This window comes from Simochromis diagramma, unplaced genomic scaffold (genome assembly GCF_900408965.1).
Source record: "Simochromis diagramma unplaced genomic scaffold, fSimDia1.1 OVJJ01000419.1, whole genome shotgun sequence".
In the NCBI taxonomy this organism is placed as follows: Eukaryota; Metazoa; Chordata; class Actinopteri; order Cichliformes; family Cichlidae; genus Simochromis; species Simochromis diagramma.
The window spans coordinates 824,521-843,004 of NW_024387244.1; the positions used below are offsets into that span (position 1 = coordinate 824,521).

Consider the following 18,484-nt stretch of genomic DNA (forward strand, 5'->3'; position numbering starts at 1 on the left):
ATGATAAGTCTGTATCTTCTTACCCAGAAAAAGCATGAAGCAGTGAGACAGGTGATCGTTTGTGTGTGAAACACTCTGCATGCAGCTTTTTGCCTCTTAGCTTTTTTCTCTGTGTCTGCTGCTCGCTCGCTCTCACAATAAATGAACAATTGCTGGCTCAGCTGAAGGAAAAGAAAACAGAAACTGGCTTCTGAATAATCTGAACCAGCACCGCTGTGCCTCTCTTTGAGCTGTATTCAGCAGATATATACTTAAATTGTGAATAGCAACTAGAAGCACTTTGCATTGAATCTAAGCCCATTTTCCCCTTTTAGACTTTGTTTAGCAGCTAAAGGCTGGACAAGAAGGAACTTCAGAAGAAACTAGAAAGTTCCAACTTTTCATCCTGATTCAACTAAAAGATGAAAAAGAAAAGAAAATGTAATCTTCTTGCTAATCTGGCTGTTCCACAGACGAGCTCAAATTCATTGTTTAATGAAGACAACCGGCCCCACGGGCAAGGCTCATTCCTCTTTCTTCCAGAGCTCTCGTCCACTTGCTCCTTACTCTCACTACAGAGCACAATGTCATCTGCGAACGGTCCACAGAGACTTGACCGATCTGTCAGCCTGTCCATCAACACTGCAAACACAAAGCCCACCTCCGACTCCTACCACACAGCTCACCACTGTGTCACCGTCCCTTTATGTGTCCCGCACTTCCTTATGCAGTACGGCAGTTCCTCTCTTGGAAAGGTACTGAGAAGCAGACGGGATTAATAATTAAGTATATCTGTGTGGGGTTTAAAAAAAAAATCAATGTCATTGCAATATTATCAGTCAATAGAAGTAAAAGATTAACCTTAGATAAGCAAGAACAGTAGGTTTTCTGCTCACTGATATCACCGAGCTTATCATTGCAGCTTGTTAACAATAGCACACTGTGCAACAGTCATGCTGAACACACGGGTGGTGACAGAGATCAAAGTAAGCAGAGCTCAGGTGAGGAGGGTAGGGCTGTTCGATATAACGATATATATGATGACGATATAAAAACGTCTATCGTTTCATTTTACGCTATCGTTTGTTTCGTGGTGTCGCAAAATAAACTGTTTACGGTAATATTTGTTCATGTTCTGATGTCACTGTAGTGGCTGTGTTCATTTCTTAAAGTTCTCTCTTTCTCTTATATTTAATATAACCACACTACAGACGGACAAGCGCCTGTTTTTATGCGTTGTCATTAGCAACAACGACGGTAACACCATCGCGTGTCCGCTTGTTTATGTTCCACATAAACCTTTCACAATAAAGCTCAAGATCCTGTTGAGACTTTTCAAAATAAACTGAATCACGTGAAAGATGCAGATTATTTACGGATGAAAATTAAAAAAGAGCCGCCAGGTGCTAAAAAATAAACCGTAGACTCAACCGTTAGAACAGGCTTCTCCCCGCAGCACGCCGTGTTAGAAATACTCACAAAGAAAACGGCGCCGTTACAACTTATGTCTAAAAATCTATCTTTTCATGCATCATTAAAACACTGGACTCCAGCTACACGACGCGCAGCTGGAAACACTTCACGCAAGTCAAGCTGCCCGAGAGTCACAGACTTTACAGAAAATGTTACATTGTTGTGATTTATAGCGTTATCGGACGATAGATGTCTGATATCGGGATATGAGGTTTTGGTCATATCGCACAGCCCTAGAGGACGGGATCGCGTATCATCAGCTGGACGACTGATACTGTTGAGAAATGTCAGAAGTTACAGTTACTGATGTCAGTCGCTGATCCACGGGACACTCTGCTCCCTAACAAAACCACGACCACACCCAACATCTGCTGACACCCCATCACACAACAAGGCTTCTTGTGGTACAGAGTGCACACTTCAGTGAGTCACAGTGAACTAGAAGTGAAAATGATACTTTGCTCTCTGCTGTAACTGATAGAAAATTAGAAGAAAAAAAGAAGCTGTGCTGCTACTCCACTTCTAGAGAAAATGTGTTATCTCACATGCCCGGCATTGGATTTGGCAGAGGTCAACAGAAGAACAGGGGTTTCTTCCAGGAAAGCATTATTTCACACATCACATCATGTAAACACTGTTTTCACACGCGGCCCAGAAACGCTGTCAGGTTGTGAAACTGCAGTTTCCGTCGCAGGTGGTTTTACAACATGCAATAACAAAGGATGCACATTTTAGATCCTAAAGCAGCTGTGAGTTTGCCGATGCTGGCTTTGAATCTATTTAGAAAGAATTTAAGAACGCCTGGCTACCTGATGGTGCTCGGGTGGCTCAGATTCAAGCAGCTGTGCATTTCTGTCAATCTTAAGCTCTCGTTGCGATCCTGCTTCACACACACAAATGTCTTTACTTTATTCCTCACTATATGATAGATGCAGATTGAAGGTGCAGCCTGGTCTGTGGAAAATATATATAACTCATAGCAAAGACAAAGTGCAAAAACACAGGAAGCTGTTGTGTTAATTCATGTGAAAGCAATAACCCTGTCACAGCTCTAAGTATAGGCTTTAAACCATAGAGGCTAGCACTGCAATTGCTGTCAAGGGCCACAAGAGCTCATTTTAGGTCACATCCACTGTTCACTTACAGACTAATGACGACTTAAACAAAAAACACTGACTATAGACGCTTGCTGTGAGTGGATCCAGTGGCTCTGTTATGACCAGAATCCCACACATGGCATTCAAAGTCACTAAGGCAGTCGGTTTGGTTCCCATGACTTAGAGAACCAGAGGCCTTTGTATGTGAACGTCGTTCGATTTATGTGACTGAAAAGCATTTTCAAGCATGTCCTCTCGGTCAGATAACTTCCGCCCATGTATGAATTCTCTTAAAAGCTTGTTCAACAAGGCTTGCACGGGGTAGGAGTCTCTCCCGGTTGACCCAGGGTGAGACGGGGTACTCCGAGGACAAATCCCCGGTCCACTGCAGAGCTGACACAAACAGCTATTAAACCATGGATATGGATATCCACAGTAACTAAATGCATGCCCATCAACTAGATAGGAAACCGAGAGAAAACACAGAGAGAGCATGCAAGCTACAATAGAAGTTAAACATATCACCCTTCCACAGAATAACTTGGACAGTGCAGTGTCACAATTTGAGAGGAAATTAACTTGACGGTAAAGTTCAATAAGTAGGCTACTTATCGTTTTGAACCATGTGAAAACCATGTGTGACCCTAATCATTCTTTTCAGTTCAAAGAAAAACCGTATTACCGCAACTAGCTGATCGACTAAAGGTAAAGAGGAAAACAGGTCACTTTAAAAAAAAAAAACATTCTAGCACCAAGCTTCCTGTGCAATCATGCATGCAAAAAAAGAAAAAGAAAGAAGTTACTCTTAATCCCCAAAAACACTAGCGACAAAAAACAATGGGGACAAAGTCCAAAGAGGCCAGACAACCCAATGACATCATCTAATGAAACGGGAGGGAAGCGGCGCAGTTTACAAAGTGAAGTGAAACATCTCCACCAAAAGAAGACCACCAATAATCTAATGCACAACATAAATTAGCACAACAACCATGCCTTCATTGTCGTACACTTGACCTTGCTTGGGTTTGAACTATTAGATTAATCTGGTTCTCACTCCTGGAAATAATGGTCCAAACCATTCTACTTTTTCTTGGTAATGGTGCTTTTTTTCCCCCCCATTTCCTGATTAATTAGGCCAAAGGTTACCAGTATAAAAGTAGACAACAATGGTCCACAGGAGGAGAATACTAGTGTGAGAGCCAAACCTTCAATCGTGTAAAATGCAAACACTCAGAGAGCCGGGCATGCTTGAAGGAAAGGCAGTGATGCATAAAGAAGTGTTGTGCTAACAGGCAGACATGGGTGAGACCCAGAGTCAGTGGAGTGGGCTGTTATGCACTGGTAGACCTGCCAAGCACAATTAGCACCATGTGACCCAGTCAGAACAGAAAGGCTGAAGAGTGAGGTGACAGGCTGAATGGTCACCCCTCAGCCTGGGGCATTCCTATCGCCTGATGCCAGCAAAGCTCTGGCAGAGGGGCATCACCTGCCCGGCCGAGGAATGGGAAGCATCTCATTTAATACACTGAAGAATATACATTTAAGGAATAAAAGCTGCCTGGGTCTCAGTCAGCTAAGAGGAGGGAGCAAAGACAAATAAAGGAGGCTGATGGAAACGAGGTGGAGACAGCCTCGGTCAACACTGCTCTAACATTACTGCTGTAAACGTGAATACACGCTCCGGTTGAAACACGTTACATGAGAGGAAACGCCAGTAAATTAGACTTCAGGCACACCAAGTTATCTTGGAAGCTAACGCTAGCAATCACCTGTTGAGCTTCGTGCAAAGTCTACAACCGGCAGCAGCGCAAAGTCACCGAAAAACCCACGTAAAGTTCAACAAACAGACGAGTTTCGTGGCGTTGTGGGTTTGTTTACGCCACAAAGACACAAGCTTTCAGCTAACCTTGTGTTTCGAGAAGGAGAGGTTGTTCGCGAGCTAGCACGCTAAGCGCTGCGAGGCTAATAAGTAGCCAGCACTACGCTGAGAATAGCTGGGAGCTAATTTGGGCCAGCTAAGTATAAATTAAACTCCCGGGGAAGTAAATGTGTCTTGCCCTTATTATCACACCGAGTCAACACTGGAGGGAAAAGAAAAAAGCTCCTAGTTGGCTTTGATTAGCTCTTAGCTGGCTTAGCTAACGACAGGGATGACTGAAAAGTCCACAGAGGGAAACAACGGGAGTTATCCACCTGATCCCGCTTGAGACCATCGCTACAGTAGCCGCTTCTTACCGCCCAAGAAGACTCGGATTTGCCTGAATCAGCTGCATCCGGAGGGAAATGTAGTCTGTCCGTGAGTTAAATAAAACACACCGGCCAGTGAGATCAGCAACAAGTATCCCACATACTCGGTTTTGTCCAGTTTGTGTCTCCACTGGGAACAATCTCTGGCATACAAACGACGCATTCCACAGGCTGAATCCCCACAGGGCTGAGTTCAAATTAAAGGGACACTCACTTGTTTTCTCACGCCTGTGTCCGCGGAACAACAACACATGAGCATCTAGGGTTTGTGACTTCATTCAGCAGCAGCAGCGATGATGATTGATGGATGGAGAAATGTAACAGATGCATTATTATAATTATTATTATTGTTTTATCCAGATTGTTTAACACAATCTCGGAGAGTGAAAGAGCCTGAGCATCGGAGGAAAAGTGTACTGGTACTGATTTTCAGGAACAAGGGTGATGTACAGAGCTGAGGCAGCTATAGAGGGATACAGCTGATGAGTCATACCTTGAAGATATGGGAAAGAGTTGTTGAGAGGTGACGATAAGTGAACAGCAGTGTCCTCATGCCGAGAAAGGGCACTACAGACATGTTTGCTTTGAGAGTGCTGATGGAGAAGTGTAGAGAAAGTCAAAAAGAACTGCACTGTGGTTTCTGTGGATCTATGAAAGCAAGAGAGGAACTGTGGTACTGCGTGAAGAAGGATGTGAGGGCGGTGCAGGGTGTACAGCAGGTTTACAGGCAGGTTCAAGGTGGGGATAGGATTACACCAGCAATCTGCTAAGACCCTTCCTTCTTCTTTGACACAGTGATGGAGGCTCTGTGGACTATGATATTTACAGGCAACAATGTGATCTGTAGTGAGCCCGGGGAGCAGGTGGATGAGAGCCTGCTTCATCCGCGAGTATTAGGGATGATTTGCGGCAGAAGGATAGCAGCAAAATGAAAGAGAAGGTTTACAAGATGACAGTGTATGGTTGAAGATGCTCAGACTTTCACTGGGAGTGACCAGGATGTACAAGGTTAGATGTGGATATGCTGGGCAAAGGATGTTGAAGGGAGGAAGAAAAGGAAGGAGGACAAAAGAGGGGATTCGTGGATGTAGTGGTATGTAGAGGGTCGCTGTGATGATGCTAGGGACAGGGTGAGATGGAAGCAGATGATCCACCCTTAAGGGGAGCAGCTGAAAGACGAAGATGTCAAAAAAGAGGCAGTCCAAAGAGGAAGACACTGAATGTGTGGCACGCCGAGCCTCGCTGAAGGATACCAGAGCAGCTCTGTTTAATAAGCAAACAATAAGAAACAACCATATATTACATCCTGACCGCCAGATCGCACGGTGTATAAATATCCTGGACGTATTATGGCCTTTGTCTGCCACAGAATAGAGGGAGAAAGGAAATATTGGGTTATAGTCATGAAATAATGAAGCAATAGCACAGAATGACTAAATGCCCCCAGTGCTCCCATCCACATGTGCCAGTGAAAGCAAAGAGAAATGGTGATGACATTGAGAACACTTCTGTTTCCTTGTTACTGGAAACTTTATTTGTTGATGTGAAATTCTCAACAGCCAGACCACATGGCTTATGAGAAGACGGCCTCTGGTTTACAATAATGTCAACACATGTGACAAAAGTCCACACTGCCAGCATCAGTCACGGTGATGGAAAGGAAATACCCAGTAGGAGTTTAAAACTGTCACTTTAACAAACCTGTATAAACATAGATGTAACATCAATACTGAGAGTGTGTCTAGAACCATCCATTTTAACTGCATCGCTTTAGACACGGTTGTGAGTAAAATAACGTTTTCGCAGGACCACCTACAGCAGGAATGAAAAAGTGTGACACGATCAGTCAGTCTGTGAAGGAATCCGAGCGCACCTCAGCTCAGGTAGAGCAGGTCATCCACTAATGGTAAGGTTGGTGGTTCGACCTCTGGCTGCTCCAGTCTGCATGCTAAAGTATGCTTGGATGTTGAACCCGTGTGTGAATGTTGGCTAAAGAGGCTAAAGTGCTTGTATGAATGTGTGTGTGAATGACTGCTGTATAAGAGCTGAGCCATCGAGCGTTTACAGCAGCGGTCTCCAACCTTTTTTGCGCCACGGACCGGTTTATGCCCGACAACATTTTCACGGACCGGCCTTTAAGGTGTCGCGGATAAATACAACAAAATAAAACTAGTACCGGTACCGAAAAAAAGAAAATTTATTCATAACACACGTGAAAAGACCCAGGAAAACCGAGTAAACGATAAAAACGATAACAAAATAACGCTGAAAACCGATAAAAACATTTCACACCTGAGCCTCAACTCTCGCGGCCCGGTACCGGTCCGAGGCCCGGGGGTCGGGGACCGCTGCTTTACAGCATTGCTTCAGTTCACTGAGGCTTGTGGACATTTGTTTATGCTCTTAAGGTCCGCCCACAGCATTCCTGTCACTGCCCCTCCTAGAGTCCTGAACGAGATTTCTTCCTGTTTAAATGGAGTTCTTCCTTCCCACTGTCGCCAAGTGCTTGCTCAAAGAGGTCATCTGTATTATTGTAGGGTCTTCGCCTTCCAGTATAAAGAGCCCTGCGGCTGTTGTTGTGATTTGGTGCTGTATAAGTTAAACTAATTAAATGTAACTGACCTGACTTGACGGTGCCATCGAAACACGTCGATTCTTTTCTTTTTCAGTCATTCTGCTGTAACATTTGCTGCTGTGCTTGGGATCATTGTCCTATTGCGTGACCCAGGTTTGGTCAGACAGACAATCTCACATTTGCCTCTAGAATACTTTTGTATACTAAGAAGTGCACAGTGGACTCAGTGAGTGCAAGGTGTCCAGTCCCGGGGCTGCAAAACGAGCTGAAAGCATTGCCCCGCCCACCACCGTGCCCAACAGTTGATGTGAGGTTGTTGTGCTGGTATGCTGTGTTTGATTTTCTCCAAACGTGGCGCTGTGGTTTGGTCAGACGCAGTTTTGAAACCTGTGCTGCCATCGTCTTTATCAAGAGAAGAGACTTTTTATCATTTTACTGACATGAAGCTTAACATTTGACACGCAAACTAGTTTTACTTGAGTAAAGTTGTCAGACACGTTATGGTCAGATGTGAATAATACAGACTAAAGGTTCTTAACTCTCGTCTACGTCCACTAACACGACTGCCATTATTAAAGAGTTTCACTGGGAAACTTCTTCCATGCACCGTACAAGTAGTTTATCAGAAGCTGTTGCAGTTATTTATAATCTTCCAAATGTGCAAAGACACATTCGATAACATTATTCTGACTATAGCCTGTACGCTGCCCTTGATTGGCTTAAGAGTAACAGACCAATGGATTCATGAAGCTTTGGTTACCTTGAGACAAAGCGAGGCTCAGCTTTTTCACTTCGAGCTCATTCAACACGTACAAGACAGCAGAAATCTGAAATATGTTGCAAACTAGAAAAACAAATCTAAGGCGAGCTGCAGCTTCACCGAAACATCTGCAAGAATTTGTCCAAACAAGTTCACCGAGGTGTGTGACCTGATGAGGTAAAGTAATGATGAGGCGGGAAAGGGGAAGGCTGTGTCATCTTAACATCTAACAAGGGAAGGGAACGCCTTATTTTCAGCAAAATGTCTTCAACAGCCCCAAAGAGGAGCCACAGTCACTGTGACGGGTGGTGAAAGCTGCTGTCTGATTCACATATATGTGCTTTGACAAAGATGTCAGTGTAAAGAGGCTGAACGGGTGTTTAGTGAGCACAAGCTCTTCGTGTTGTATGTGCATGTGTGTGTGGTTTGTTTACCTGTGTGCATGAGTGCGCCACTAAGTGGGCGAGTGAGTGTGCATGCAGTATAAATAGATGCGAGCTTGTGCATGAGCGCGGCACCTGTGCACATATGTGTCCGACTGAGAAGAAGCGTGGGTGCGTGTACACCTGTGGCTGTGGTGTTACTCACTCGTGCACTGCAGGCCATGCTTTTTCTGCAGCGCCTTGCTGCACAACGAGCACGTGGCACAACTGGAGAAGGAACCTGGCACCAAATGATGCCCATTGCTGTGAATGCCACACATTTTCTCTTTGGGCTCCCTGTCCTTGTCCTTCACCTTGTCTTTCTGAGGCTCTTTTTCGCGGTTCTTACCCTGCAGAGGAACAAGGAAAGAGGAAGATTGGTTTTTTCATGCACATGTTGTGTTCTTCAGACATAATAAACATGACATCTCATGGCTGAGGCAGGACATACAATTCGGATAGAGATTGCAATCTGCTTTAAAATGCAATCATTAGGCCAAACGTGCCACGCACTTCAGTGCAAAAGGTACATTTATATTTCGCCATGAAGTCGTAGGGGCTTCACAGGATTACCTTGTCTTTATTGAAGGAGCCGGTCATCCTGTTCCTGAGAGAGCTCAGAGTCCTTTTTACTTTTGTGCCTCTTTCCACCTTCTCTATACGATCCTCCTCTTCTTCATTCCTGGTAGATGAGCAAGAGAGTAAAGTATAAACTACAGGCTAGTGTAAAGACACCACAGCATCTCTGTGGCATCTTTTTCTTCTGCTTTCAGCCTTTAAAGGGTGAGATGGAAGCAGATGATCCACTGCTATCCCTGGCTTTAAAACCATTACACTCTTTGTTGAGTTTCAATTGACTTTTTTGTGCAGCATCAGGTCATCTCAGGGAGCTTTACATAGTAAGGGAATAAAAACCCATAAAACTTCCCCTGAAGCACACATCAGAAATTCATCCTGGCAAACAGGGGACATTGTTGATTAGTAAGTTTTCTGATGGTTTCTATAAAAACAAACCACATTATTGCAGAACCAAGAGCAGCCTGCACTGTATCAGCACTTTGTCTTTCACTGCTTTTAGTTTTGTATCCCGTCACCGACGGCTAATCAAACTCCTCTCAGGACTCGCTGAGATCACAAACATCCCAAATGTGAGACGATGAGCTTCAGTCACAGGGGAACAACGATGAGGGCCGTACTTACTCGTTAGAGAGGAACTCGTACCAAGTGACACTTCCTGAATCTTTGGTGTCTGATCTGCTGCTTCTCTGCTTCTCTCTGTCAATGACAACAATGACAATGAAAGGCTTGATTCAAAAATCTCCAAATGTGAGAAACGTGTTTGTCATGGCTCGAGTCTTTGAACTGTACAAAAACAAAGAGTGTGGTTTAGACTCGGTGAGTGTTTTCCCAGTGATAACAGCAGTGTCACTGCACAATGTCAACATGCAAAACATGGCAAAAACATGCTTGCACTTACAGTGCAGTGTGTGCACACGCACGCTCTACAGTCTGGCTCTGCTGGTGCTTTATAGACTGGGACGCCGCTACAGCAGTGAAAGCACGCAGACCTCCCTCTCCTGTTTACTTACCCGTGGTACTTCTTTAGCTCCTGCAGAACTTTCTGTACCATCACCCTGAGACAAACAAGACACTGAGACTAAGTGGAGGAGAACAATTCTAGGAGCTGGGTGCTGATATTGAGAAGAATCCTCCCCCGTGTGCTGTGTCCGCACACCGCCCGGGTACATATAAAATAACCCTCCCCCTCACACACACAGACACAAAGGGGCCATCTAAGGAGCTGGGAGAGGGAACTGTGGGAGGAGAAGGTTGCTGACATATGACATGGAGCAGAAATGTCAGCAGAGAGTGGGGAAAGCCCCTCTGCTATGTGGGAGTGAGAGAGCTGCAGCTCACCATTTAAAGCTACAGAGCAGGATTTGCACTGCTGCACTAAAGGAGTCAAAAACTGCAATAATACAATCCAACATAGTTTAGAAGACGTGTTTCCTAATGTAATCAAACCACTTCCTTCTTTCAAACATCTTTAAACTTGCACTCGACAGAAACAGCTTCTCGAACACGGTGAGAACGAGCAGCTATGTTGATGTAAATGACGTGTACTCACATATGCGTCTGTCCTTCAGTAGAATGCAGGTTTTCTTCCGGGTCAAATTCCTCAGCTACAGGTGAAAAAGATAAACTGGTCAGTTATGAGGAAAGATGCCTTCAGGTGATAAAACCTGAACTTAAATTTGTTCTACAGGCGTTAAAGCCGCCGGCCCACCTCCTGCTGCCCTGGCAGCCCGTTTGGATGTCTGTACAACACGAGAAATGTGTGCAGCACGGGAGCAATCGTCTGTAGCAAGGATCTCTGAGCGGGAGTATAGCTGCCTGCCGGGCTCACCGTGGTCCTGACAGAAGAAGAATAAACGCACATGTATCCACTCCTCAGCAAGCAGCACACACACACTTACTGTATACGATAGATTTCTTACGCAGACGGCAATTTACATTCAGTTATTTTGGTCAATGTGGTCAGAAAGTTCTTTGTGGTTCAGTTAATTTGTTGTTTAGTATCAAATATCCAAGCTGTGGTCACCTACAGCTTTCCTATCGTCCATATGTCCCAGACCAAGAGTCCTCTGGGACTTCCAGTCTTTTCCAAAAACTATTAGAAGCTCACTGGTTGATGTGTTCATTCATTGCAGTGTCACAGAAATGCACCTGCTTGTTCTGAAAGATGAACAGCATCCTGCAGTTTGAGGAAATCACTGAGCTCGAGTTCAGCGCAGAGCTGCACGTCTGTGACGTCTTCAGAGGGAACTAAATGACATTGTTGCTTTTGGTTTGTTGTGAGATAACTTTAACAAAGAAGTTTAGTTCCTCGATGCCACTTTTGAGTTATTACCACCACAGTGACCCTGATTTTTGGGCAGCTTACCCTCAGGCTGAAGCCATCAGGACTGCCGGAGTCCTCCTCAGGACACGGCGAGCAGCTGTAGGTGGACTGGAAAAGACTATTCTGTCGCTCCTCGTCATCATCATCATCATCTCTCTCTCCGTCACTGTCTATGGCCTTGGTGTCGAGACTGAGTCTGGCAGCACGGCAAGCAAACACAAAGCAAATAGATTTACATATACAAGCATGTGCATATATACACACACACACATGTGGGAGACAGAGGGAGTCTATGACTTGTGTGTATTTTCTGTTTTGTCAGTATTTTTGTGCACGTTTCATTTTCACAGCTCAAAGAAGCTTCACCGTCATTATTTAAAAAGCTGTGAAAGACCAACCACAGGAAACGTTCAGCTCACTTAAATAACACCGGCAGAAAAGTGTTTTTGTTTTTGAGTGTGACAACTGTGCAGAGTAATACTGAAGCAAGATGTTTCTCCATGTAGAAACTTTATTATATGACTTATGGATCAAGTAGATTTGGACTGTAACAGGAGACGCTTCCTCTGAAATGTTTCTGCGTGTCCGGCTCTGCGTCTTACCTCCTCCCCAGGTTGATGGGGGACAGAGGGACACCCCAGCTGTGCCTCCGAGATGTAGACATGGATCTGATTAGAATAGGAAAGCTGTCCAGGTCTGGCTCTCCATCAAAATCCATTGAGCACTGGTCCTTTGCTCCCTCCATCGCCGCTGTCGATGCCGTTTCCATTGATCCCGACAATCCGATCAAATTACTTGGCGAGCTCCACCCTACCGCAGAGCCTCCACAGAGAGAGTCCTCGCAATCAGTGAACCCACCTGGTAACAACTTAGGACTGAGCTGAGCGACCACAAGGTTGTGAGGAAGTTCCTCTGGAGGCTGTTCGCAGGACGGGAACGGTGCATTTAAGTGTGGGGAGTGCGTGTTCAGAAAAGAGTGTGCAGGTCGGTTTAGGGCTGGACTGTTTGTGTTTAGAGGCTCCTGGAGGTCGACGCTCTCCGCGGCTGCGGTCACTGTGGATGCAGTTGTCTGCGAGGTCGGCGTACCTCCCCGCAGATCTTTTAAGTACTCAGAGTCCCTGAGAGAGGGGCTGATGCTCTGCAAGTCCTCCACACTGCTGCTCTCCTCGATGCAGGGGCAGTCATAGTCGCTCACCACCGAACACGCATCCTGGACAGAGCGCAAACACAGCAGACGTGAATAGAAGTCCTGACACACTTTGGGAGCCTGGTGTGTAAAATGTTAGCGTTCAGATATTCTTTGAACGAGTTAAAGCTGAAGCTGACCGACACCTGCTGCTAAAGCTCAAGTCAGACAAAAGGGAAGAATTCATTTGTCCATAACGGACCTCGGATCACTATTATTTTGGTAAATTTCATTGCATTTGTTGAGAACCTAAAATAATAGTGACGCTCAGTGTTCAGCTTCACCTGGTCATCACTGGTCCACCCAAAGGAGACGTCCTCAGTGACAGAAGCAGGAGATAATGAGGAGGAAGATCCTTTTGCACTGGTAGGCTGGACACTGAGATGAGCACCGGGAGGCTCACAGGGCTGACTGCAGGGCTTGCTCTCTGATGCTAAAAAGAAATCATTTGGCATTTATTAGTCTCGATAAACACAAATTTACAACCGACACGAGGAGAAAAGGCAGACGTCATCAGCTGTCTAACACCGGTGGAATGCATTTGAACAGTTGCAGTGAATAATGGAAGAAAGGCCCCGCCGGCAGCCCTGCTCCAGCCCCTCGCTGAAAGCTCCTTTGCATTTCCATCGCATAAACAGATTCCTCGATTCACATGATGCCACAAACCGCCGTCACCACTGGCAACTGCTCAGTGAGCCAACATTAGTGTCCATGTCATTTCTGGGAGGCTGGCGATTATTCCCTTGCTGAGCTTTCAGCAGCTCGCCTGCAATAAATCATATAATATACCAGTGCGCTCAGGTGACGTGAGGGGAACAGACACAGAAGAGGCAAACGTGGAATTTCTGGATCTTATTCTGGAGCTAAAAGTGTCATTTTATTACTGAGACACGATAAGAGCAAACATGTCAGAGTTTCACGGCGTCACGTCCACTGGTGGGGCTCCAGCCACACGGTTTATTCTGTTTTCCTCATTCAGTGTAAAAATGGGCTTTTCCCAATGATATATGTGTAATATGTGTGTAAACTCAGTAGGAGGGGAAAAAGAGGATATGATGCATGTAGTTAAAAAGAAGGTGCAGATATAAACACTGGAATTTCCCCTCAATAATGCAGCGATAAGTAAATATTTCAAAGACATGGCAACAAACAGCTCGGTGCTACAGCTGTGCTCCGGCAGCCCGTCGCCATGAGGAGTATTACTGCATGTAGCCTCCTGAGTTTGAGCTCGAGTTGAGCAGAGAGCGCTCCGGAGGATTTTACCAGAGCCTCTAAAACCAAAGAAGTTAAGACAGATTTTATTGACATGTTTTCGCCTATTTTAGGTTTGATTTCAGCTCAGTGTGGGAGTAACTCCTGCTGTTTTGCTGCTCAGCCCACTCTCTGTGGGCCTCTCTTATCACAAAACGGGCACATCAGAGCCAATCAGTATGTTTTTCAGTGCTAATACAGGGTGAGATGCAGCTGATGTGTCTGTTTGTACTTCGTTCAGATGGTCATACAAGTCCAGTCACTTCTGGTGTAGAAATAAAACACCCCAACATCATATATGCAAGAGCAGAAAACCATCATGAACAGCAGTTGTTGCTTTTCGGTCTAAGAGATACATTTCTTGAATACTTGCCAGATCCTGTAGAAGATGTCCGGCTTTTTAGCTGCTGATTGCACCAGCGAGTCTCTTAGCACAAATATTAATATTTAAAAAAAAGATCAACTTAAATGACGGAAGCTTAAAACCTGAAAGACAAACATTACATAACTCGATCACGCAGACGGTCATCAAATAATCTGCTAAAGGTTGGTAGTTTGATCCCTGCTGCTCCAGTCTGCACGCCACATATCCAGCATACTAACCCCAAACTGATCCATTGGTTGTGTGAATGTTAGATAAAAACACTAAAGCATAGAAAACTGTGCCTGTATGAATGAATGGGTGTGAATGGATGAATGAGGCCTGTTAGTGCGCTCGGGTAGAGCAGAACCAGTCCATTTACCAGTTACCATGACATCTGGGGTGTGTGTGTGTGTGTGTGTGTATATATATATATATATATATATATGTATCTATATAGATATACATATATATATAGATACATATAGATATATATAAGACACAAAGCTTGCCTATTTTGTTATTGTTGACTTTTTATTACGTTTACCAAATATTATTTTACACATGACTCTAACTGCATGCGTGATTTTGGTCTTTGGTTGCTTATAAGAACGGTGCCTATAAATAAAATTATTATTTTATTTTTTCTATTCCTACTTGAGTTATATCCTGGTTACTGTGCGCTGGTGAAGGGTTGTTTGCAATGAAAAGTTTTATTCATTTCTATTTATCATCATACGTGTCTCCTCTTTAGTGTTGTGTTGATTTGATGCGTCTTCCAAAAGACATCTTGAGCTCAGTTAGACTCAGGAAAAAAAACGAACCCTTCTAAATCACCATTAACCATCAGAGCGACACACACACACACACACACACACACACACACACACACACACACACACACACACACTAACTTGTGTGTCTGTTTTTCCCTCTCTCAGAATCACTTTTGAGACCTCGGCAGTGGCTGAACGCTATGATGAAACGCAGACATCGTGTCCTGCTGTAAACCAGCAGCATCCACTCCCGGCTTCAGCGGCGCAGCCAGGGATGCTGTCATATAAACACACAGACAGACGCGCTGTAGATCCAGTTTTCTATATTACTAAATCACAGGCCGAGGCTGCAGCGGTGGCAGTGTCCTCACTGGAAGGAGAATTTGTTTGCGTCCCGATCCCGCTCGTGTTGAGTAAACTTAAGACAGCCAGTACAGGCGCTGCTGCGGTTGCTTAATGCTGCCGTGCAGCGCCACTGTGGCCTTTTATGGTCGGCCTCTCATATCGCCCCCGACATGACACAGAGACGAAACGCCCGTGTGCGTCCTCAGGTGAGCGCGTTTGCGCGTTTGTCACTGTCAGCTGTTTTCTTCGCAGTCCGGCTCCACGTACTAAAACTAGTGGCTGTAATGAACAACACCGACAACATGAACGGCTTTGCATCTGTGACTTACTCAGCATCGAGCCTCGCTTTACTTTCTAAACACACATTTTCACTCCATCTCTAAAGAGGTGTTTATTATTCAGCTGCTGTAATGGTGAGTTAAGTCACATGAACTGCGCTGAGCTGCTGAATGATTGCAACCGCTAATTAAAAGGAAAAAGAAACCAGAAGCTGTGCATCAGCGCTGCAGCCGGTGTGACGAGGAGGAAACGATCGCACGTGTTTGCCACAAAGTCTGTCGTTCGTTTGTCTGCAAAGCTAATCACAAGAGGAACTCATGTGATTATGTCAGTTGATTTTGTGATCTTGATGCTTTCTTACACAGTGTGGCGATACATCATCACCCAGTGACACAAACCACAGGAAATAAAACTACAACTCATTTAATAAAACTTACAGCTCCTGTCTGTCTGAGACACAGAGCTCACATTAAGGTTGTGGTGACCATTTAGTATCTGTCACCGGTGCTTGAATCACACAAAGTGTGGGCTTGTGTGTCTCTGTGTTTGCGTGACGGGCTGGAGGTGAAGGCAGAAGCTGTGAGATCTGAGGTTGAAGCAAACATCAAAAAACAACTGTCAGGCTGCAGAGCCTCTTTGATGCGACGGCTGTTTTCACAGAGCTGAGCGGCCCGGGTTCTTCGGACGAAAGCAAAGTGGAAACGTTCCACGCTGCTCGTGTGCGCTAAGCATTACATTAAACCACGAAAGCGCAGAAAGCAGGAAACTAGCTGCCGACGAAGCTCCACCTGTTAGTCATGCTTTCTCTAAACGGATAGAAGGCAACAAGACCAGTGCCACACCAAGTCCCACGCAAAGCTTCACTCACAGCCTGAACTGTCCACGCACGGTGCAGCTCCACCGGTGGACAAACAAATTCAGTAACAGATTTATGCTCAAATTTGAAAGGTGCATGGTGACACTGCACAGAGTGAGAAATGACTCACTGAACTTTGCACCAATGTCTCATCTGCTGCACTAACTGTCACCGACCACAAACCCCAACCAGGTCAAACTGGTAAACAACAACGGTGTGAAAATGGCCAAAGGAAGCCAGGAGAACATTAAAATAGCAGCAGCAGTAGCCAGCAGGTATAACGCACATCTCTGGGTCACATCCAGTCTGCAGCCCATGCTGGGTCACCTCCCCCCATCCACCCAACATACCCACGATGGCTGAAACATGAAGTCAGTGTAAAACCAGGTTACCTCTCTTGAAGGACCATCTCTTCATCCAGAGTCTGGAGAAGGATGGCCAGGAGTTGTTAAGAGGAGAGTCCGCCATAGGAGCAGCACAGTGGGTAGGCCAGCAGGAACTGGAGCTCGCTCGCACTCGAGCTCTGGCACCCAGCAAGAGGAAGAGGGAGGTGAGAGAGGGAGGGAGCGAAGAAACGAGCGAGAGAGAGAGGGCGAGCGGCATCAAGAAGCATATCAGTGTGGTGTCTTTAAAAGGGGTGAGGGAGTGGGCTCTCAGACTTCCCGGGGGGGGGTAGAGCTCTTGTTTTTAGATTCATTCTAAGCTGATTGAATGACAAAGTAAGGAGGAGGAGAGAGTTGCAGTTTTATTTCAATATGCACTCATGAAATGGATCCATAGCACTGTGCAAACGTCTCCAGTCACCTCTTATTTCTTTGCATTTGGATTCCAACGCGTGCAGGAGTTTGTCATGTTTTTCAAGTCATCTCGAGAAACACTTGTTCAGACTTTCTGAAGCTCTTTCAAAGCTTTTTCTTTTTGTTGTGTGGATGCTTTTTCCCCTCATTTTCAGTCCAGTCATCGTAGCATTTGCTGTTTTTCTTGGTCCACTTAACACTGACCTGTGAATCATTCGAGCGTGCAGAAGACGCCCAACTCAAAGGATGAGCCCCTAACAGGAAAGCTAGCCAAGAACCAATTTAAGCACTTTGCACTTTCGGGCCTTGGGAGGAGAAATCCAGCAAAGACCCGACACAGGATGTGACGGAGAATAAATGGTAAAATGGCCTGTATTTATATAGCGCCTTACTAGTCCCTAAGGACCCCAAAGCGCTTTACATATCCAGTCATCCACCCATTCACACACACATTCACACACTGGTGATGGCAAGCTACATTGTAGCCACAGCCACCCTGGGGCGCACTGACAGAGGCGAGGCTGCCGGACACTGGCGCCACCGGGCCCTCTGACCACCACCAGTAGGCAACGGGTGAAGTGCCTTGCCCAAGGACACAACGACCGAGACTGTCCAAGCCGGGGCTCGAACCGGCAACCTTCCGATTACAAGGCGAACTCCCAACTCTTGAGCCACGATCGCCGATCGCCCAATAAAGGTCCAGTCATGCCAAATACTGACTTTCAGGCTTGTTCATTTGTACAAACCTCTTGCTTCAGACCAGTTAGCAGACGCAGCTGTTTTAGAGAAACAAAAACAGAAAAGGAGAAGGAAGCATACGCAATGAAAGTACAGGGTAATGATCCATGCTGGGTTTTTCTTAGATTCAGATTCACAGGGAAACTGCACATTGCAGAAAAGACCAAGTCTAACAACTAAAGCAGCAAGTTTGAGCTAAAAACAGGAGGCACTGTACCAACCGCTGTCTGCTGCAGCTGCTAGACATGGGGCTTGGCATTTCTTGCAACTATTTCCTGTCGGTGCACATCATGTGGAAGACTCTCCCTACTTTCCCACAGATGACACGGCTTGAAGCGTATTACAACCGAAATGTGCTGCACATCGTCTCACATTTGATCCACCACCAGTCACAACCTGTCAAAGTTTATAAAAAAAACCTAAAAACACACAAAGTGCAC

The 18,484-nt window shown here is 45.5% G+C and overlaps 1 protein-coding gene across 2 annotated transcripts in view; it reads right to left on the reverse strand.

Moving 5' to 3' along the window:
* arhgef18b (rho/rac guanine nucleotide exchange factor (GEF) 18b) overlaps nucleotides 1-17,635 on the reverse strand; it is a 36,635-nt gene extending 19,000 nt beyond the window's left edge. Inside the window, exons 1-10 of one of the 2 annotated variants that reach the window (XM_040052833.1) lie at nucleotides 16,902-17,635; nucleotides 12,926-13,074; nucleotides 12,058-12,665; nucleotides 11,498-11,651; nucleotides 10,841-10,967; nucleotides 10,682-10,736; nucleotides 10,143-10,187; nucleotides 9,754-9,828; nucleotides 9,127-9,235; nucleotides 8,720-8,903 (exon numbers count right to left, since the gene is read on the reverse strand). In XM_040052833.1, coding sequence (XP_039908767.1) covers nucleotides 8,720-8,903; nucleotides 9,127-9,235; nucleotides 9,754-9,828; nucleotides 10,143-10,187; nucleotides 10,682-10,736; nucleotides 10,841-10,967; nucleotides 11,498-11,651; nucleotides 12,058-12,665; nucleotides 12,926-13,074; nucleotides 16,902-17,112 — 1,717 coding nt within the window. In that variant the 5' untranslated portion in view covers nucleotides 17,113-17,635. The remainder of the gene's footprint in view (nucleotides 1-8,719; nucleotides 8,904-9,126; nucleotides 9,236-9,753; nucleotides 9,829-10,142; nucleotides 10,188-10,681; nucleotides 10,737-10,840; nucleotides 10,968-11,497; nucleotides 11,652-12,057; nucleotides 12,666-12,925; nucleotides 13,075-16,901) is intronic. The other variant, XM_040052834.1, reaches the window with a different exon arrangement.
* Between the last annotated feature and the right edge of the window lie 849 nt (nucleotides 17,636-18,484).